This window comes from Lepus europaeus, chromosome 3 (assembly GCF_033115175.1).
Source record: "Lepus europaeus isolate LE1 chromosome 3, mLepTim1.pri, whole genome shotgun sequence".
Lineage (NCBI taxonomy): Eukaryota > Metazoa > Chordata > Mammalia > Lagomorpha > Leporidae > Lepus > Lepus europaeus.
In genome coordinates this window covers 124,363,237-124,387,032 of record NC_084829.1, presented here as the reverse complement: position 1 = coordinate 124,387,032, position 23,796 = coordinate 124,363,237, and the positions used below count along the sequence as shown (strand labels likewise).

The following is a 23,796-nucleotide window of genomic DNA, read 5'->3' as shown; positions in this document are numbered from 1 at the left end:
CTCTACCTTCCAAATAAATAAAATAAATCTTATAAAAAAGGAGCATCTTCTCTAATCCCTTCAAATTACACTCACAATTATTAAATTTTTAAAGTTTTCTGACAATTCAAATTTCATTTATTTGGTGCTAAGGTTCTGGGAAAGAATTGTAGATTTGTTCTTAAAAAGAAAATTAGGCTCAATTTTGACATGATTTCCAAAAGAAAATTTGGCAAAAAGTAAAAACTACACATGGCAGGGTACACACACACACATACACACACAAAGTCAAAAAGTTTGGATGGAAGTGGAATTAAAACATTAGTGTGTTTTAGTCCAAAAACATTTGAAATTTCATGCATGATTTTTCATAATACACTTTTTCCGTTTTTTTAAGACAACCCCACCCTCATATGGTTTACTAAAGTAAGCTTGCAAACACTTCAGATTTCAACAGTTGTATCACTCCACCAGATTTACAAAAAAAAAAAAAAAAAAAAATCCAAAATGATCAATGTAGTGTATTCCTAAAGTGAAAAGCAATGGGAGAAGTACAAGTAAACCAGAGAGTGCAAGAACTCACAGCCTGCAGACTTGAGAAGTGATTATAGTCCACGTGGCCAAATAGAAATATTTTCATGTCATTTTCACACTAGCTTTCCTCTGTACAAATAGATAAAAAGGATCCAATGTTTCAAATAGACAATAAGGATTAAATGATTCAACAACATTTATATGTGGCCTCCTTAAATTCTGAGATGTAATAAAAATTATAATAATATGCATAGCCTATATATAACATTTTTGCTTTAGCTGTATAACGTAATTATTCCTCTAAAATAAAACAGCAAATATTCTTTTTCTTCATACTTGATTTAAGGCAGTTATAAACATCAAATAACTTCAAAAAGTTCATGGAAAACAGAATTAAAAGAAAAATTCATTTTGTTGCAAAATTTTTCAAAATGCATGCATATGAGGGATTTTCAAAAAAAGTCACAGGAAATGTATAGTATAAAAATTGTGACTGGTTTCAAAATTATTTTGCCATGAAAATTTACTTTTATTTGCATTTGTTTATGAACATTTTGAAGAACCCTTATTTAATACTGTCAATGCTGTTCAATTATATTGGATGTTCTTTCTTTTTCTCTTAAAGTGTATCTCACCTTGCACTTTGGACACTTCTGGGCATTTCTCTGTCCATGTTCAATTTCGCTGGCCCAATGACGCAACAATTTGTCTCCTTTTTTGTACTCCTTGCAGTTCACACCTTCATGCCAAGGAGAGTGGCACTTAAAACACCAGACAAATTGGCAAGTGGGGCACTGGATCTGTGTAAGGAAACAATAACTGTAAGTACTAGTGGATACACTGCAACATCTCACAGCATGAGAGTGGTGACACTTGGGGGGATTGGTAGAAGCTTATCCTTTAAAATAGCTATCCTTGTACAAGAACAAAACTACAGTAAGATAGATATTGTTTTTAAAGGAGGAAAGAATTTCTTCAGTAAGGCCAATCTGGCTATTTGTAAATAGAAGAATCAAATATTTGGGACATTGTGGAAATCAATTTGGCTTTAAGAAAATCTAGAGTAAAGCACAGCATAAAACCTGAGGGCTCTCAATGCCCCACATCCACACCCTCTGGCTTCCCCTTAACCAATATCCCTGCTATAGCAGCACATTTTCCACGAAGCTCTATCTAAAATCACAGAAGCCCCTAGTTTCTAACAATTTTGGACAGTTATTTACAAAAACAATGCAAAGGATCCTATTATTAGAAATAGGGGTAAGTCTTTTTTTTTTTTTAATAAGAATGAGTTGAAGTGAGTGAGTGTCAGACAACAGAACATTATAGGATGTTTACGCCCCTGTTGTGGAACAATGAACAGGGGATGTAAATATCTCATGGGGCCTTGCTTTCACACTACATGTGGTGGAATGGGGAGAAGTTAGAAGGATGCTGTTTCCCTCACATGTCTGCCACTGTGTCCGAAGGGCCTGAATATGCCATTCAGTTCTCTTCTATAGACATTATTCATAAGCCTACATCACCAGACTCCAGCATTGCTAAACTTAAAAGAAGACCTCTTCAGTTTTTAATCAGGCTTAAATTACATTTATGAAATGAACAGAAGAAAGAATGCAAAGGGCCTTTAAGACTAGAGGCTCTCCATGAATGTCAGACATTGAAACGGTTCAGGGATCTTGGGGGCCACGTAGGGAGCTATTGTGTATATGAGGTCTGATGAAGGCAATTAGAAATTTATGATTCGGAGCTGACAATGTGATACAGCAGGTTGAGCCTCCGCCTGTAACGTCAGCATACCACACTGGAAAGCAGTTGGAGTCCCAGCTGATCCACTTCTGACCCAGCTCCCTGCTAATGCTCCTGGAAAGCAGAGGAAAATGTCCCACGTACTTGGGCCCTTGTCACTCATGCTAGAGACCCAGAAGGAGTTCCTGTGGCCATCTGGGAAGTGAATCAGCATATGGAAGGTATCTATCTTTCTACTGTTCTGCTTTTCAAATACATAAAATAAACCTTTTTTTTTAAATAAACATATGATTCTCCTAAGGTTCCAGATGATAAGGAACCTGACACTTGATACTAAACCAGTCACTCTAGCTCCTAATTTCTTACAATAACCAACTAGGTCCTACTGCAGATCCTACTGCCAATTCTTAGCAATAACACAGATTTAGTGACAAACTGTGACAGGAGTTACACAGCAAACTCTCAAGTGAATATGAATAAATTTAAATTCACATCCAATTGTTCACTATCCCTAAGAGAAAATATCAAAATAATGGTTCCTTTGTTTAGGCTGAAAATACAATAAAAGGACTAAAAACTTGGGGATGCAGAGACTTTGCCTGTAAAGTCTCATGCTGATTTTTTTTCTTGGTCTGAAGGTGCCTTATTCATTTTGACCTTAACCATGTTTATCATTGGTCTTATAAAAACATATTGAGACATCAACACCGCACCTTCTTCCACATGAAATGCCATCTCCTAACCACTGGCTATCGTGCAGAGAGCACTTTCCTTCTGAATAACAGATGCAGGCAGAAGTCCCCAGCTCTGCCTTTGCTACTCAAAGTATAGCTGGAGGACCTGTGGCATCAGCATCACCTGGGAGCTTGATGGAAACAAAATTCATGAATCCTTAGCCCTTCTGAATCATGAGTTTGTATTTTCACAAGGTCCCCCGTTGATCTGTATGTATGCCCAAGTTTGAGAAATTCTGCTTTATGCCTTGGAACCCCATGTCCCTGGGCACAGTTTATTCCAGGGATGAATCTAAGCCAAAGCATGCATTCACTGGCTGGCATGGTTCGCAAGCTGCCCAAAAGGAGGTTGTCATGAAGGGGTGCTCATTGTTAGATATGTCAAGCCACATTTTCTCTCTTGAGAAGTAAACCCCGCCTTGGCCATGAGGCAAGGAGATCACTGGAGAAGGTAACAGACATTCACTTCTGATGAGATGAGTGACGGGCTTTCCCTACCAGAGTAGTGTCCATTCTCTGTGCGGCCTGCCTAGGCGGCCTTGGAGATGATTGTCCTGCAGTGCTGGACGGTAAACCTCACTAACAGAGGCAGCTTGAGAAAGAGCACTTCTTTAGTTCTTGTAACTGGAAAATCCATGTCCAATTAACATTACCTGTCTACTGACATTGTTTCCTGATCACATGCTCCTTGCCTCTTTCTTTTATTTAAACATTTATTTAAGAGGGACAGAGGGAGAGGGGAATTAGAAGAGGAAAAAAAGAGATTTTTAGAGAGAGAGAAAGAGAGACATACAAGCAAATGCAAGATCCTATCACTGGTTCACCCTCAATACCTACACTGGTCCCAGGACAGAAGCCAAACCAGGAGTCTGGAACTCAGTCTAGATGTACCATGTGGATGGTAGGATACTTATGTCTTGAGTCATCACTGCTGCCTCCCAGGGTATGCATTAGCAGGAAGCTGGAGTCAGGACCAGTGCTGGGTATCCAAACCAGGCACACTGATATGGGATGCAGCCATCCTAAATGGAGCCGTAACTACAAGGTCAAATGCCTGCCCTGTTCATTGCTCCAAGATGTCTTCCCTGTTCCTCCTAACCAGCTTTAGTGCATTTGTACAAGACATAATCTCCCTAACAGCCTACAAATTCACTTAGGACAAAGGCTGTGTCTCATTTATCTTATATTTCCTGAATTAAGTGTCACAGAACTCTGGTATAGAGTAGGTACTCAGTAATTTATTAGTAAAATAAATTATTTTGCATAAAGTTTAGGTACCCCATGTCAGTTAACATTAAACAAATTGAAACAGAAACCAACATATCTAACCAGTAGCTGAGATGGTATCATTGCTTCCTATATTGGTAGATAATGTTTACTAAGTACTTTATCCTCATTTTAATGAATATCATGACTAATGTTTTTATTTTTATATTAAAAACTACTGAATTTTTTATTTATTGAAAGAGATCTCCCATCTGCTGGAAAAATAACTTTACATTATATCTTTGACATCTGAATTTCCTTGGGCTTTCCCAAAATCTATGCTATACTGACACACAGATCACAAGTATAACAACCCATGTGCTCTAAGTGAATATTATCTCCTGACAATCATGCCTAACAAAGAAACAACACACAACATAAACAGTCCAAAATTAAGGAGCACCTTAGAAAATTACTATCTTGCCTAAATCCTCTATATATCATCATTTAAAATAAGCTACACTATCATTACTTAGCCAAGTCAAAATATCAGACACACCCTTGCATAAATGCAGCAACTGCAGAATAGGAACTAACAGAGTTGGTTCACTAGAACTTCAGGTTGAACAGACACTGAATAATGAAACATACGCATTTGTCCATTTAACAAATATTTATTGAGCAGCTTCAAGTAGCAGGTGCTGACTGTACTGAATTTAGGCTCAGAAGAAACAATGCAAATACTTGCCCTTAAGGAATTTATTAGGAGCAGCCAGGAACAAACCTGAAGAGCTGTAACACCATGCAACACAACTGCTAGAGTAGAAGCCTGGACAGGAGGGTGCTGGGGACAGGTGCCGCAAGGAAGGCTAGAATACAAGTGTTCAGAGAGCGTGTGAGCAGTGGGTACAGAGTCACTGCAGCACATGATGAATAATATCTCAGACTCAGGGTCCAGCCTGACCCACCACAGAGAGACCTGGGACTCCATGGTGCCCTGGGGAAAGATCAATTGCAATGGAACCTGAACAGAGCCAGGACTTCAGCCAGCTCAGCCTGAGCCTTGCAAAAGTGTCCGATATACAGAATGTAATATGTTCCTATATGCTAGCATACCTCCTAAAATACGCAGTGACCCAGAAGCTCCAACTAGGAAACATGAAAAGATTACAGCCACCAGACTACAGTGTGGCCTACAGAGGCTAACGAGTATGACAGATAAATGGGAAATCTTTTAGTTTTGCAGTTTTTCAGAACTAAGTTTTTGAGAACTGAAGCTGCTTTTCTTTAAGAGAAGTTGTGAAAAAAGTGCAGGGTGTTACAGTGAGGAGAAAAGGAATCTTTGATGCATGGCTTCAAATAATTTCAAGGAAGCCCTGGCTGCTCATTTACAGCATCAGATCCTACAGCCCAAGTGGTGGCGGGGGCGGGGAAGAGATTCTCCATATGGGAATACATAGTTTGACTTCTTGGCATGAGTAGTATTGCCTGAGAATTCATTGCCTATTTGCGGTCTCTCACTGAATGGTAGTGCTAGAACATAGCTTCACAAATCACTTGTCGTGTGAACACAGTCCAAATGCGGTCAAATGACCTTTGTCTTGATTTCTTACAGCCCAGCTGAAACTAAGCTGGAAGAGGAAAGAGAAACTTTTTTAAAGATTGATGACCCAAAGCAGACAAAAAAATGCAGAGAGTAACACATGATAAGGTAAGCTATATTGGGATACAGTGCTCATTCATATAAATAACCTTATTGGCCGTCCTCCATATTGATTGCCAGCCTTCTTTTATACGTGTAACATATTATTTATTGCATCATACATTCATTTAATACTAGCTTTTATTTTCAAGTGGGAGGCACGCTTTCCTAGGGCAGCACGTCAGACCTCGGGAAAGGGGTTGTGTGCCAAACTTCCCCTCTCTGCTAACAGTTCACCTTGCTACTACCACCTGGAATTACCACAAGCAATTGTATCCTCTTCTTGTAAATCCAGGCAGCAAGGATCAGGAAAGTATTTGAGTCTATTTCTTATGTGAGGACCCATTCCTTCACCAATGAAGAAAAAGGAAATTCAAAAATTCTGTTCTGATTTATGTAACCTAAAATCCTAGCCAGAAAACTATGGCACAAACCTGTTTTCAACAGGACACTCTGTTCTGAACACCACCCCACAAGGCCAAAATCTCACAAGAGTCACCCCCATAAAGTAGCAGAACCATGTAATTACACAATGTACAAGAGAACAAGAGAATATTCTCTGTGATTAGGAAGTGGCAGCCAGGAAGGAGATTTCAGCCTGAAGGCAACAATGAATTCTTCCTAATTAGACCTTTCTGAAAATAGGAGGGAATGACACAGGTAGCAAGTTCATTAAGAGCACAGTGTAGACTCTGGATGACCCAAGAGCAGGTACTGTAGAGGAGACTTAGGCACTGTGCAGACAGCTCCAGTAGGTCCCTCTACAAATCCAGGAGGGTCAATATGGAAAGTTAGGGCTACAGAGGGTGGTTGGTAAGAAATGCATAGTTTTACCTCTTCTTCCAGAATACCTTCCATACTAAATAAAAATGAGCCCCAGACTGGGCTGTTTATCTGACTGGTCACCAGAGAGAAATGAAAAATGTTTTTTGCTTGTGTCTTTTGCTGAACACCCAAGGAACAATATGATGAAATGAAAAAATAAGTAAACAGTTCTCAACAACATTTCAGGTCAATTTATGGTAGCTGTATGCCTTATTATTATAATGATTAAAGTTGAGTTTTTAAGATCAAGCATAAGGTACAATATCAGATGAATTTCAATAGAAGGATGTTAGAAGTTCAAGTACAAGTAAAAACTGAAAATATTATGGCTATTTTATTTATTTATTTATTTTTTATTTTTGACAGGCAGAGTGGACAGTGAGAGAGAGACAGAGAGAAAGGTCTTCCTTTTGCCGTTGGTTCACCCTCCAATGGCTGCCACGGTAGCGTGCTGCGGCCGGCGCACCACGCCGATCCGATGGCAGGAGCCAGGTACTTATCCTGGTCTCCCCTGGGGTGCAGGACCCAAGCACTTGGGCCATCCTCCACTGCACTCCCTGGCCACAGCAGAGAGCTGGCCTGGAAGAGGGGCAACCGGGACAGGATCGGTGCCCCGACCGGGACTAGAACCCAGTGTGCCGGCGCCGCAAGGCGGAGGATTAGCCTGTTGAGCCACGGCGCCGGCCATATTATGGCTATTTTACACATTAAAAAAGTAAACAGAACAACTTTGGCAAAGCACCTCATTAGTAATTAAAGGCAGAAATGCATTCTAATGAAATTAGGTAGGCTTGCATTGTGGCTGTGTTATAAATTTTTCCAAGGGTAACATATATAACACACTCTTTGTTCAATCTGGCTTCTTTAAACTCAGCTAGACAACTTCATCTCCTTCCTGAATCTAGGCCAGCAACAATCGTTTAAGAAACTATGCTTTTTTTCTATCAGTTCCTGGCATGGATGATGCATTAATAAATCTCAAGAGAAATCAGTGTGTGTCATAAGCCAGACTGACCTTGCAGGGCTGATGCACAAACCAAGTCTCAGTTTGTAAACGCTGTCAACAGAAGTGACAGTGTCAGGGAAACACAGACCAAAGGGGCATACCTAATCAGGCTTTCATGGAAAAGCTTTACACATTTTTACATGAGGAAAAAAAAAATTCAAATCTCTTCACCAGAAAGAAGCTGAAGCACACTGTAATGTATCTAAAGCAATTAGGAAACAACCCATTGATTTGAATGTATTCTTCAAGCCCTTAGAACTTCTTTCACTGCACAGGGAAATAATATATTCATGCGGTTTTATAAAATGTGATTCCTACCCAGAAGGATTTTAATGATGAGAGAGAAAAAATGCTAAAGATATCGGGGAAGTGGGTGGTGGGTGTTTGGCCTAGCAGTTAAGATATAGCTTGGGAACATGTGCACCCCACGGAGGAGTGCCTGGGTTTGACTCCAGCTTCCAGCTAATGCAGATCCTGGGAGGCTGTAGGTGATACCTCAGCTGGGTCCCTGCCATTCACGTGGATAACTGGACAGCTAGGCATTTGGGGTGTGAACCAACAGGATTTCTCCTCTGTCTCTCAAATAAACATTAACAACAACCACATAAAGATATAAGAGAAGAACATAGAGATTTTCCCTAGAATACTTTGATTTTTTCTTCCCCTTTACCTTATGATGACGAGTCAAAGCATCATTGTGTAAATTGGCAAGGTTCTGCTTAACATTTGGGAAGAAAAGAAAAATACCAAGAGAATGATTTCTGACGTGTTCCCTGTGTTGGTATGTATAAGCTTCAACACCTGCCACAAATCTATATGAAAAGGGGAGCATTCCTTACTCTTGGAATAAGAAATAAACATAGAATTGCTCCTACCTAGTGAAATCATTACTTTTAATCCTTGGGAATCCTCTCCCCTCTTCTATGAAGGACAATTACCACTCTGCTGCATTTATTTATATATATATGTATATATATATATATATTTAAAATATATATTATTTGGTTGGGGCTGCTCTGGGATGGGAGCCAGCAGCTGGGAACACAATCCAGGTCTCTCCCATTCAGGGCAGGAAGCCAACTACTTGTTGTCACTGCTGCTTCCCAGGGTCTGCAATAGCAGGAGGCTGGAGTCAAGGAGCTGACCTTGGGATGTGAATCTAGAGACTCAGATATACTTCTCGTCACACCATTCTGCACCCTTTGCCTGATAATAACAATCATAATCATAGTAACTGTTATTATATGTTGAGCACATTCTATGTGTCAGACATGGTGCTAAGCACTTCACACATGTGTTATCAGTTAACCCTTACAACACTCTTATGACAGTGGTACTATTACTGTCTCCAGTTACAGATGTGGAAATTGCACCCAAGGTTAGAGCTACTGTGTGACAGGCTGACAACTTAAATCTAGTTTGAAGCCAGTGCTCATTCTCTACCTTGGTAAACACACTTCAAGGCTTAGCTTAATGTGTTTGCTGTTCAACGAAGCCTTCTCAGTCTCTCCTATCCTTTCTTCGGTGCACTCAGCATTTCCCACCTACATTTATGACACTACGTGTTATTAATTATGCATTAGGCCCACTTATTAGTTCCTTCAGCAAACACACTTTGAATTCACATTCAACAGGACATAGTGCTTGACACTGATTACCAGCAGTGTACAAAGCTGGCCTGGACCTGGCATCCTACAGCTGGGTTAGGAAGAGACTTTCAGTAAAAAACCATACAAATACACCATCAAATTCCAGATAATAATTGCTATGGATAAAAACTTGGGGTGTGGGTGTTATCTCTCTCTCCAGGCATCATATGAGCACCTTACAGTCACAACTTAAACATTTTTATTTTCCTACCATTAACTGATTGCCTGTATTGCTATGCAGTTGGTGTGGTATTAATAAATTAAAAGAACTGTGTAGGCCACGAATTAGATTTCTACTGGGAAAATCAGGCTGACCTTGTAGAAATGGGATGATAAAATGTTTGGCATAATGACAAGAGTTGCAGGAAAAAGATGCAAATATGAATGAAAAAGTAGGACTGCATTTGACCAAAGGCAAGGTTATTTCAACATAAATCTCTTAATTCAGGAGTATACTTTCTCATTCATAGTCTTAGATTTCTATTATGTTCAGACATAATAGAAATCTCTGCATGCTCAAATTTTTTTCCCAAAGAAAGTTTTTGTCTGAGGGCCTGGAAAGTTAAACTGACACCTAACAGTTCTGGTTTCTGCTTATTATGTTTTGTTGATTCGTTTTCCACTCACTAATACAAGAAACTTAATTGGTGGTCTTTACAAAAATTTTTACAAATGAAATCCCAAATATGATTTTAGATCTCAAGCTTCATGTAAGGAGCATCCACTCAGCTGTAAAATATTTGTGATATTTTCAAATAATGTTAACCTACTCTATTAAATATATATTTATAAAAATATATTTTTAAGAATTATTTTTATTTATTTGAAAGACATAGTTACAGAGAGAGGTGGAGCCACAGAGAGAAAGAGGCCTTCCATTCCACTGGTTCACTCCCCAAATGACTGCAACACCTACAGCTGAGCTGATCCAAATACAGGAGCCAGGAGCTTCTTTCTGGGTCTTGCACGTGGGTGCAGGGGCCCAAGGACTTGGGCCATCTTTTACTGCTTTCCCAGGCTATAGCAGAGAGCTGGATTGGAAGAAGAGCAGCCAGGACTTGAACCAGTGCCCAAATGGGATGCTGGCTCTGTAGGCCAGGGCTTTAACCTTCTGTGCCACAGGGCCAGTCCCTAAATGCTTCTAAATAGATAGCACAAACCATAATGAATGCTCACTCAGAGTGACATCTTATCAGGACACTGCATTGCAATGAGTCAAAATGAATAATACTGAAATAAGCATAAGAGTTTCATCAATATGTTTAAGGCTATAAATTATATTACAAAGATATATTAAATTGCTCAGAAATGTTGGATATTAGCAACCTTTATTTTTCTTTTGTTTCTGTTGCTTTAAGACACAACTTATTGCATAGGATATTTGAATTCACTCTGCTTAAAATGATTATAAACTATACCAACTTGGAATTCGGTTACTGGGGAAACTGAATTTTAAAAACTACAGCAAAATGAAAAATGTCCATCTGTTTGCAAAGAATGAAGATCTAAGTCTCAGTTTAGAGTGTTGTACTGCAAGCAATGAATGTCACAGTGAGTTTGGTAGAGAATCTGTGTCAGTGCCATCCTTACCCGTAACATTCAGATGGGCATGGATTGTAAATGAGGCAGCTCATGTTAATGCAGAGCATGCAGTTCAGTGATGAGAACTCCTATATAAACGTCATACCAAAACCACTGCTTCAGGAACTGTCCGGGTCATCTCTAGGACTCTGTGCATCGTAAACAGGGAGATTACTGACCTCATGTGCTCTGGGTCTTCTCTTCTACCAGCTAACAAGGAGTAACACACCCATCTTCAAACTCGGAGGCAGCTTTACTTCCACTGAAACTGCCATTCCTCAGCTACCCCTGAGGATTTTTTTTTTAAAGATTTTATTTACTTGAGAGGCAGTGTTGAGAGAGAGAGAGAGAGAGAGAGAGAGAGAAGTCTTCCATCTGCTGGTTCACTCCCTAAATGGCCGCAACAGCCGGAGCTGAGCTGATCTGAACCCCGGAGCTAGGAGCGTCTTCTGGTCTCCCAGGTGGGGTGCAGGAATCAAAGCACTTGGGCCATCCTTAGCTGCTTTCCAGGCCATAGCAGAGAGCTGGACGGGAAGAGGAGCAGCTCAGACAGGAGCTGGCATCCATATGAGTTGCTGGTTCCACAGGCAGAGGCGTAGCCTACTACACCACTGCACAGGCTCCTAGCCCCTGAAGAATATATTTAATTGGTTTATTATTATTATTTTTTTTACAGAAGATCAATTTATATATATTAAGTAAAGATTTCAACAGTTTGCACCCACACAGAAACACAAAGTGAAAAATACTGTTTGAGTACTAGTTATAGCATTAAATCACAATGTAGAGCACATTAAGGACAGAGATCCTACATGAGGAGTAAGTGCACAGTGACTCCTGTTGTTGACTTAACAAATTAACACTCTTGTTTATGGCGTCAGTAATCTCCCTAGGCTCTTGTCATGAGTTGCCAAGGCTATGGAAGCCTTTTGAGTTCACCGACTCTGATCATATTTGGACATGGTCATAGTCAAAGTGGAAGTTCTCTCCTCCCTTCAGAGAAAGGTACCTCCTTCTTTGATGACCTGTTCTTTCCACTGGGATCTCACTCGCAGAGATCTTTCATTTAGTTTTTTGTTTTGTTTTGTTTTGTTTTGTTTTTCCAGAGTGTCTTGGCTTTCCATGCCTGAAATACTCTCATGGGCTTTTCAGCCAGATCCAAATACCTTAAGGGCTGATTCTGAGGCCAGAGTGCTGTTTAGGACATCTGCCATTCTATGAGTCTGCTGTGTATCCTGCTTTAATTGGTTTATTATTAATTATTTATTTTGTGTTGAATTTCTCATCTCTCCAACAGAAATTCTCTTCTACTTTGCTCATCAAAAGAAAAAAACTGACTTTACAAAATTTAGGATCTTGATCCTTGTGCCCTCTGCCATCCTTCTTCCCAACAAACCAACTGATAGCCACTGGAAATGGCTGGGCCATCAGGGAATGTTATCAGAATATCCTTGCTTTGGCCGGCGCCATGGCTCACTTGGCTAATCCTCCACCTGTGGCGCCGGCACCCCAGTTGCTCCTCTTCCAGTCCAGCTCTCTGCTGTGGCCTGGGAAGGGAGTGGAGGATGGCCCAAATGCTTGGGCCCTGCACCCACATGGGAGACCAGGAGGAAGCACCTGACTCCTGGCTTTGGATCGGCATAGCACCGGCCATAGCGGCCATTGGAGGGTGAACCAACGGAAAAAGGAAGACCTTTCTCTCTGTCTCTCTCTCTCACTGTCTAACTCTGCCTGTCAAAAAAAAAAAAATAATATCCTTGCTTCACTCAAAATTATACAAATACAGAACTTTATACTCTTTAACTTTCCCATATTTTACCTCTAATACATTTACATTATAATAAATTATACTCATCACACTATGATTTTGGATAAAATGAGACTTATTGGCCTAATTTTACTGTTGCTAAAATTGCATCTAATTTACTTCTACATATTTCATAAGAACAAAACTCCTTTAAGCTGCTCAGTTATTTCCATGTTGATTCAATTATGCATATATGTTTTAACTGCCATGAAGTATAAAATAGTATAGTCAGCAGTTTATCGATCTAATTCTAAACATAGTTTTTAAAAAACAAAATATTATAAGTTATGGAATAATAAGTTCATCCAAAATTAGTAATTTCCTAATAATGTCAACATCCTAGAATTAGAACAAAAACAACTTAAAATAACCAGAATATAAAGCGACAAATTAGAGTATTGTAAGTCATCATTCAATGCCGTTATAAGGTATTATGTTAGCCAAACAGTTTCTAAGCTCAACAATGAACCTTTTTACAGGATAAATGAAGTTTATAACTTAACGAGACAAGCCTGCACAAAAACACTGAAAGAAAAAAATCAACCGTGAAAGTCAATTACTCATGACGAGGTTTTGACTAACCTACAAATACCACAGCTTTCCAGGTATCGGCTGAGGAAAACTACTTCCAAGCTTGCTAAAGCATAGCCCCCTCCATGCTACAGGATGAACGATGTGGCAACCACGGCTTCAACGACAGAGGACACAGGCAGAACCCACCCTCACATGGAGAAGACTTGAAATCACCTTTGAAACCATTTCATGCTGCCATTCTGCGGTAGTGACAAGGATGGAAACTGCCGCCACGGCCTCATGGTTCTCTGCTTCATGTACTGCAAAGGGTCAGCTGAGGAGGCTCAAAACTGCAAGACAACGTTTCTTGGATGGGCCTGGTGCAGGAGTTTGTCTTACAAGCTGTCTGTGTGGCTCTCATGTACAGGCAGGACTGAAATCAATGACTCATCTCCACAGTTACTGTTTGCTTTCTCAGCCTTCAGCCATGATTTCCTGTGACAGCCTCCGTGAATGCCAAGATGATCTTTCACTAATGTCTACCGAATTAATTTCAAACTTCTGTGTGCAGTGTACAAGACTGGTCCTTACCTATCTGACCAGCTGCAACCCCACGCCCCTCTGCCCGCCAGCCCTGCCAAGCACTAGTTTCCAACATGCCGGGCCTCAGCCTTTGGGCCTGAGCACTCATTCCTCCCTTGCTCTGAAATGCTGTCTATTGGTGTGCTCAGAGAATTGTACCTCCTCTATGAATCCATTCCTGACAACCTAGCACTCAGCCCTCCTTGAAGTGTCCCCAAAGCACCCCATATAGAGAGCATTATTATTTTGTTACTGTTTTTCTAATAACAATGAACCAGCATTTTAGAACATTTGTCTCTCTCATCGGCATTATACTTTTGTGAAGAAGGGACTATGTCCCATTCATCTCTGTAAAACCCAAACTTAGCGTATGCTGGTATTCTCTACATATGCTACATGCATTATATTTCACATTGTTTTTACTTAATGCAGACAGAACCAGAGGAGAATTACATTGGGACAACTGAAAAAGTCAGGCTTATAAAGAAAGGAAGGAAGGGAGGGAGGGAGAGGGGAGGGAGGGGGGGAGGGAGGGGGAGGGAGGGGGAGAGAGGGTTTAATATCTAGTAATAGTAATAATCATAATTCTAAAGATTAGCTTTTCAATCAGATTACAAGATGAATTTCCAACATGGTTAAAGTCAAAGAAAGCCTTAATTAAATTCTCAAGTGTTCCCTGGGCATCAGTTTCCCCAAACCACATGTTTTCAGAATCATAACCAATATATGCTCACCTCAGGCTCCAGTAAGGGAGGGAAGCCTACTTAATGCCCACAAGTTGACCTATTTGGCTGCTCCTATCATGGGAACTCTACCCCGCCATTCTGGTGAGCATGCTTACTTTGTATTTGCTTTCTGATCTGGAAGGGGTGGGAATATGTCCTTTTTTCTTGAAGGTTGTAAAGTGCTTGCACTGAGGACAGGGCTTGGTACTGGAATCAATGCGACCAAGTTCCAAGAAGTATTTATACTTGATGGAGTCTTCATGTGTTAAGTTATAGACAACTGTTGTTTCTTCCAGGAATTCAAAACACTCTGTGATGGGGCATTTGATTTCTACTTGGCCAAGTTGTACCTGTGTGAAAAAGCAGATGGAAGACAAAAACAAAAAGGTCACTGGTTATTCAGGAATCTTTTCTTCTCTTTTTCTTTCTTTTTTACATACAGTATTGCTTATTTAATGGTGCAGTAAAGGACTATCTGTAATGTTTAGAGATAACACAAGAAATGGTAATCCGATACCTGAATTAGGCAGTGTTAAAATAACTGCATTAACTGTTGAAATCTTTGCTTAATATATACTAAACTGGTCTTCTGTATATAAAGAGAATTGAAAATGAATCTTGATGTGAATGGAAGGGGAGAGGGAATGGGAAAGGGGAGGGTTGCGGATGGGAGGGAAGTTTGTGTGGGGGGGAAGCCATTGTAATCCATAAGCTGTACTTTGGAAATTTATATTCATTAAATAAAGGTTTAAAAAAAATAAAATAAAATAACTGCATTACAATGTTCCCAAAATGACTTATAGATTTATGTTCAAGCCTTCTCTGATCATTATCATTTGAGACCTTAAATGGATGTAAGCCACAGGTTCACCAAAGAAGCAAATTATCACACCATCCTCCCAGAAACCACAGGATTAGACAGCATCTGGACTAAGTGCCAACTATGAGAACCACAGGCTGAGACAGCATTTGTGCCAAATAAAAGATGCGTCTCAACCTTACTACAGCATACTTCAGCACTAAACTTTGGGCACATTTTACTAACTTTCAAAAAGGCAAGAGAGAGATTTTGTTAAGTAAATAGGTACAATAGCTAATAGTTTAAAACTCAAGGCCAAAAAGTAACTATTTCCCCTGACCTTTCCATGTCAAGAACATAAAACTAGTTTCCACATTATCAGAAGCGCAGGAACAAGAAAAAAAAATTAAACCACCGCAATAATGTAAAAGAACAACAAAAATACCCCAATCCTTATGAAATCTGCTATTTCTACTGAGGTCATTTACAGAATTAGCTTCTTCAAAGCGCCACAGAACTAGAATAGGAGAGAAGAGAGGGATATATCTTTAGCATCTGGCATGGGACACTAGCATTAAAAATCAGAGCAGAAGCACAGAGTGTGGAAGCAGTTGATTTTTTTTTAATTTTATTTAATGAACATAAATTTCCAAAGTACAGCTTATGGATTACAATGGCTTCCCCCACCCCATAACTTCCCTCCCACCCACATCACTCCCCTCTCCCACCGCCTCTCCTCTTCCATTCACATCAAGATTAATTTTCAATCATCTTTATTTACAGAAGATCAATTTAGCATATATTAAGTAAAGATTTCAACAGTTTGCACCCACACAGAAACACAAAGTGTAAAATACTATTTGAGTACTAGTTATAGCATTAACTAAACACCTAAGAATAATTGTGTATTAATTACAGAGTTCAACCAATAGTTTTAAGTAGGACATAAAAAATACTAAAAGGGTAAAGTATTAAGTTCTTTTTTCTTCTTCTTTTGTTTGTTTGTTATATAGTTATTATTTTTTTTATTTAATAAATGTGAATTTACAAAATGCAACTTTTGTATTGTTGTGGCTCCCCGCCCCCAACCTCCCTCCTTCCCGTGGCCCTCCCCTCTCCCACTCCCTCTCCCATCCCGCCCTTTATTGAATTTCATTTTCAATTACCTTCATATACTGAAGATCAACTTAGTATATGCTAAGCAAGGATTTCAACAGGCTGCACTCACACAACCGCACAAGGTATAGGGTATTGTTCGACTAGTAATGTTTTTAAGTTTCATAGTAAAACACATTAAGGACAGAGATCCTATGTGGGGAGCATGTACCCAGCGACTCCCGTTGTTGATTTAACAATTGGCACTCTTATTTATGACGTCAGCAATCACCCGAGACTCTTGCCATGAGCTGTCTAGGCTATGGAAGCCCCTTGAGTTCACCGACTGTGAACTTGTTTAGTCAAGGCCGTATCACAGTGGAGGTTCCTTCCTCCCTTCAGTGAAAGGCGCCTCTCTCCTTGATGGCCTGTTCCTTCAGAAGCAGTTGATTTTTAAGAGATGAGGAGGTCAAAGTACTTTGAAATAAGAAGTAACTAGAATGTTTTAAGTAAGCAATGAACTGTAACTCTATTTTCACAGCATCATAATCTCTTTGGTGCCTCCAAAGGTAGCAAAGGGAGGCACTGAAAATACCAAATGACAGATGATGCTAACCTTTCACTTTTTTCACCTGAGTGAGTCTGACATTCTGGGAAATCAAAACACATCCACCTAATCAAGAAAGGCACACTACAGAGATGAAGGCAGGGATGAGAGATAGCTATTTTCTTAAAAGAGAGGTAAAGAAAAACACCACCGCAGACAGCAATTAAAGCAAAAAGAAACACCTAAAGTCACAGTAACTTTTAACTTTGATGTTTATCTGGCCCGTATAGAGAAAACACGGTTACGTTACAGGTTGAAGGATTCATGGGAATAACATGTTTGAAACCAGCAAAGCACATGGGTTCAAGTGATAATGAAATGGAAAAACTGGGCTTTGGATAAACCGCCTTATTAGTATCAAGCTGCTGAAATTATAAGTTGATACATAATTTTCTGCTGGTTATATAAAACGTGGTCCCAAAAGGTTTCTGTAAATACATGCTCAATAGTTTATGTACTTTTTAAAATAAGCCTATTCACAGTTACAAATTTTAATATTGTGATTTTATAGTATATAATTATCATAAGCTATTATATGATAATGGCATAATTCAAATTATGCTTTACAATGAATGATTTTAAGTTACACCTCAAGACAGAAGTTCTCAGGATATTTTTTATAAAGATAAAACTGCCTGTGTCACATACAACCGTCTGGTTTATTAAGTATGTAAGTTAAAACATTTAAAAATGATGTAATGTTTCCTCTTTTAATATTCTATTGACATTTATTAAGCCAAATTCTGAGCCAAGGAGCAGAGTTATATGTGGAAGTTTTGCAGGTGCCTGTTGGTGAGCAGCCAGTAAGGATAGTAAGAAATGTGAAGGTTGAAAAAGTGAGGATTCCAGGGTGTCAGGGAAGGACAGTGGGGAAGCACAGTGACCTAAGACTTGGGAAATGCAGAATATTCTTGGGATTAGTGCTGTTTGCAGTGAGGTCCCAAGATTAGTGGGACTTAGTAAGATGAAGATGTTCCAACCAGCCAGAAAAAAACAACCTGGGCAAAGGCCTAGAGTAGGAGAAGAGTGCACTAGAACAGGTATGTTCATACTTTTCCCACACCCTAACTGGATCAACCTGCATCATGCAGACAGTTTCTTTTCATTACACAAAAAAGGGGCTCACTTGGGCCACCTTGAGGGGCTCTTACTTATTGGGAAGAGGTACACTTTAGTGGAGATGAGTCTAAATTTTTTCTTCTCTGGTCAGTGTTTGAATCACCCTTCCTCAACCTATGAGTTTATTTATTCAACTACATAAATGACAATGATGGAAGCAGCAATTTTACAGCCATCTGAGAACAGTAAGATCTTGTGGAAACGGAAAGTAGTTTAGGGACCAGAACAATCTAAGGCAGCTCAAGGGAATAAGCCATTGTGTTATTTCTTCAGGAGTAGGTGAGCATTACATACCACACTGGGGTGTCATCCAACATCCAGTCAGTGTTTCTCAAATCTGTCTGCCAACCAATTCTACTTCCATCTAACAGATCAATTCCTCTTGCTTTCACACTCTTTTCATCAATTCTTGCATACCTTCCCTTCTTTCTCTAAGTCCCAAAATCTGTACCCCACTAAATCAAGCCAATGACCTCATATTTACTGAGCACATAGAAGCCATCAGATGCACATTCCCCTATCTTCCTACTACCACCCAACCAAGCCATCAACATTGGTCCCCGTCTTCTCTGTCTTCCCTCTTTGTAGTCCATAAGGTTGAATCCAGAACAAGTGTGCTTGAGTCTCTTGATATGGCTGTTGGGAATTTAAGTTTTCTGACCCCCTTAAGACCTACAGAATTTGAATCATTGCTGGTGAGCCAATAACTGGCAGTTGGAACACTCACACAATTCCTTCCATTACTCATACTTTTTCACAATAAAAATATTCCCTTTCTCACAATACAGTATTACTCATGACCTATGCATTCTCTGGGTCTCTATATGTATATTCTTTTCAGAATAATTTCCCCAAAAGATCACTAGAAAAAAACAATAATTAAGCAAAATGCATTCATTTACTCAAGAAGATATTTGATTCATTCAAGGATGTGCTTTTTAAATATTTTAATACCTCAAAAGTCAAGATTATTTTATAACCTATAGATGTTAACATTGTACAATACTTTATTTTTATTTTTTTATTTTTTTGACAGGTAGAGTGGACAGTGAGAGAGAGAGATAGAGAGAAAGGTCTTCCTTTGCCATTGGTTCACCCTCCAATGGCCGCCGCCGGTGCACTGCGCTGATCTGAAGGCAGGAGCCAGGTGCTTCTCCTGGTCTCCCATGCGGGTGCAGGGCCCAAGCACTTGGGCCATCCTCCTCTGCACTCCCGGGCCACAGCAGAGAGCTGGCCTGGAAGAGGGGCAACCGGGACAGAATCCAGCACCCTGAATGGGACTAGAACCCGGTGTGCCGGCGCTGCAGGTGGAGGATTAGCCTATTGAGCTGCAGCACTGGCTGTACAATACTTTAAGTTGAAGTACTTTCTTGGTGGCACATAACATAATACTTCTTCCTATAGCTGATCCTTTTTAGATTTCAGTGAAATGTATTTTTTTAAGATTTATTTTTTATTTATGTGAAAGATAGAGTTACAGAGAGAGAGAGGTAGATATAAATAGAGGGAGAAATCTTCCATCCACTGGTTCACTCCCCAAATGGCCACAACAACCAGAGCTGAGCCATCAGAAGCCAGGACCATCTTCTGAGTCTCCCACATGGGTGCAGGGGCCCAAGGATTTGGGCCATTCTCTGCTTCTTTCCCAGGTGTGTCAGCAGGAAGCTGGATTGGAACTAGAGCAGCCAGGACTTGAACAGGAGCCCATATGGGATGAGTCCATATGGGATGTTCCTTATGAAGGAACTACACATCAGGGAAGGTATCCCTGAGGCAGCGAGAACTTGAGCTGAGACAGAGGGGAAGAAATTGCAGGCAAAGGAAGCAAGGACAATGACCTCAGGGCAGAGGTGCCTGATGCGCCTGTGTTCTGAACACAATAATAAGTGACAGAAACACATGGAGGCAGATCACAGTATACGAGGAAGTTGAGATGTCAGGCAGGAGACAGATCACAGAGGCCTGGTGGGCCATAGTAATAAGTTGGAATTGTATCCTTTTTTTTTAAAGATTTATTTTATTTATTTGAAGAATAGAATTATAGAATTACAGAGAGAGGGAGGGGGAAAAGGGAGCGGGAGGGGGGAGAGAGAGAGAGAGAAAGAGAGAGAGAGAGAGAGAGGGAGGGAAGAAGGGAGGGAGGGAGGAGAGGTCTCCCATTCACTGGTTCACTCCCCAAAGGGCCACAAAAGCCACAACTGGGCCAGGCCAAAGCCAGGAATCAGGAGGTGTATTCAAGTCTCCCACATGGGTGCAGGGGCCCAAACACTTAGGCCATCTTCAGCTGCTTTTCCAGGTGCATTAGCAGGGAGCTGGATTGGAAGTGGAGCATCCGGGACTCGAACCACTGCTCATATGGGATGCCAGCATTGCAGATGGCAGTTTAACCTGCTACACCACAGCAACAGCCCTGGGATCACATTCTAAACTCAGCATGAACCTTGATGAGTTTTAAAAGGACGAGTGACATTATTTGATTTATATCAACAAAAGTCATTCAGGTTCTTGTCAGAGTACTGATGGCAGAAAAACAAAAGTGAAGCCTGGAAGAGTAGTGTCACTCTGGATCACGACTGCTCTTCCCCGTAGTGGCATCTGGCTGTTCCAGTTGTCTAGGCAATAGATGACATATGACTCAATTCAGTAGAAGATATGGGGAATGTTTTGTGTATGGAATAAATAGGTCTTTTAATGAGCTGAAAAATTAAAATTGTATGCAGGTGATCCTTGACTAATGCTGGGTTCTTTCTTGATAAACCCTGTGTAAGATGCAAACACTGTAAGTCAAGAATGTTTTTAATACACCTAGCCTATTGTTTACCAATACCTTAGCACATCAGTATCTTGTAGAGTATTGGTTGTTTGCCCTCATGAGGCTGTGGCTCACTAGGAGCTGCAGCTTGCTCCTGCTGCCCAGCAGCTCCTGATAGTATTGCACTACATACTGCTATCCTGGAGAAAGATCAAAATTCAAAATTTGAAGTATAGTTTCTATGGGATGTGCAGCATTTTTGAACCATTGTAATGTTGAAAGATATTCAGTTTAAGCATCTAAGTCAAGGGCTGTTTGTATACTTATGTTACAAAACATGATATTTTAAAATATATACACACACATTGCAGAATGAGTAAATCAATATAATTAGTGATGCATTACTTTGCATTCTTATTTTCTGTGGTGAGTACACTTAGAATCTGTTCTCTCAGCAATTTTCAAACCTATAACATCTTTTTATTAATCTGTTGCCATGTTGCGCATTAAATCTTTTGAACTTGTTACTCCTATTTGAAATTTTTTATTCTTTGACCAATGTCTCTTCAATTCTCTGTACCCTACTCCCATCTTAACCTGGTAACTATCGTTCCACTCTCCTATACAGATTCAGCTTCTTAAGATTTCCTATGTAACTGAGATCATACTGTATCTACTCTTCCTGTGTCTGGCCTATTCCACTCAACATAGCTTCCTCAAGATTCATTCTTGTTGCAAATCACAGAATTCCATTCTTTAAAGGCTGTATATCATTCCATTGCATATATGCCACATTTTCTTTATCCATTCATCCACTGGTGAACACTTACGTTAATTCCATACCTTAGCCATTGGGAACAATGCTGCAATGAACATGGGAGTGGATATCTCTTCAACATATTGATGTGATTTCCTTTGGACATAAATCCACAGCAGCATCGCTGGGTCATATGGTAGTTCCACTCATTTTCAAGGAACCTCCATACTGTTTATCATAATGCCTATGCTGATTTATATTCTCACCAGCATTGTACATGCTGCCTTTTCATCATGTTCATCAAAACTTACCTTTTGTCTTTTGTATAACAGCCATTTTAACAGGCTTAAGGTGATATCACACTGAGGTTTTGATTTGCATCTCCCTGATGATGATGATATGCACATTTTCATATATATGTTGGCTACCTGTATGTCTTATTTTTTTATGTTTATTGATTTTCATTGACTTGAAAGTCAAGGTGCTAGAGAGACAGAGAGGGAGAGAGGGAGAGAGAATCTTCCATCTACTGTTTCACTCCCTAAATGCCCTCAACAGCTCAGTCTGGACCAGCTGTTTGCTTAAGCCAGGAGCCAAGGACTCCTTCCAGGTCTCCTAAGTGGGAGGCAGGTGCCTGAGCAGTTATGTCTTCAGCTGCTGCCTCCTAGGATGCATTAGCGGAATACTGGATTGGAAGTAGAGGTGCCAGGACTCAAACTGGCACTCTCATATGCAATGCAAGCATCCCAAGCAGCTGCTGCACCATCAACAGCATTTGATGATGGTCTAAGATATAAATATTTAGGATGACGTAAAGGGAAGATTAAAAGATGACTTCATACAATATAAAATAGACTTTTTATTTTTTCATTTGTTTTTAGTAAAGTTACAGTTTATTTAAGCATTACGAGACAAAAGATTCCATTTTCCTTCAGATAAGTAGATAGTTCCAGCAGCCTGATAGTCATTTTCCCACCAACTTAAAATTTCCCCTTTATCTTATGGAATTCCCACTTATACCAAAATTGACTTACGGCCTCCTATATTAAAAACACATGTAAGCAGCATACTATTTTTATTATAGTGGTTTTAGAATTTATTTTAGTATCTGGCAAAGCTATTCATATATTATTAGTATGGTGACTGGTGGGTGCTATTTTCTGAGAATTTTTTTTAAAGATTTATTTATTTTACTTGGAAGGGTTACACAGAGAGAGAAGGAGAGGCAGAGAGAAAAAGGTTTTCCATCCACTGGTTCACTGCCTAACTGGCAGCAATGGCCAGAGCTGTGCCGATCTGAAGCCAGGAGCCAGGAGCTTCTTCCAGGTCTCCCACATGGGTGCAGGGGCCCAAGGGCTTGGGCCATCCTCCTCTGCTTTCCCAGGCCATAGCAGAGAGCTGGATAGCAAGTGCAGCAGCCAGGACTAGAACTGGTCCCCATATGGGATGCCAGCACTGCAGGTGGTGGCTTCACCCACTATGCCACAGCACCGGCCCCAATAAATTTTTAAGAAATTAGTTTATATGGATATATGATATTTTCTGGAAATGACTCACTACAAATTTTTTATAGCGTTAAGGACACATATCATTAAGAAAATGCTAAGTTCCTTAGGCAGGTGAATATCGTCTTAATGGAACTTAAAACACAGCAATTAAAATTAGTGTTGATAGCCTCTTCTAGAAACATGAGAATTATGGTACCAATTCATTTAATATTTACTCACTGTTTTTAAAACTTTTTATTAGAGACAATTATAAACGTATGCAAAAATCGACAAATTAGTGTCATGAATCATTTAGTACCCATTCTCCAGTTTAAGCGATTGTTAGCATATAGCCAATTTTGTTTCTTCTCTGTCCTGAACCATATGGCTCTCCCACGTTATTTCAAAGTAAATACCAGACATCATGTCATTTTGTTCATGATTATTTCAGTATGGTCTAAAAAAACTAAGAAGTCTTTTAAAAACTAACGATACCATGTATCTCCCCAAAATGTCAATTTTTTAATATTAAGTTAACATTTTAAATAACATATCATCTAACTTCTGCTTGTAGGATTTTATATACTC

The 23,796-nt window shown here is 39.9% G+C and overlaps 1 protein-coding gene across 1 annotated transcript in view; it reads right to left on the bottom strand.

The window, feature by feature from the left end:
• RNF217 (ring finger protein 217) overlaps window positions 1–23,796 on the bottom strand; it is a 153,470-nt gene that overhangs the window by 27,451 nt on the left and 102,223 nt on the right. Inside the window, exons 2-3 of the mRNA XM_062186713.1 lie at window positions 14,709–14,942; window positions 1,149–1,313 (exon numbers count right to left, since the gene is read on the bottom strand). Of these exons, the coding sequence (XP_062042697.1) occupies window positions 1,149–1,313; window positions 14,709–14,942 (399 nt within the window). The remainder of the gene's footprint in view (window positions 1–1,148; window positions 1,314–14,708; window positions 14,943–23,796) is intronic.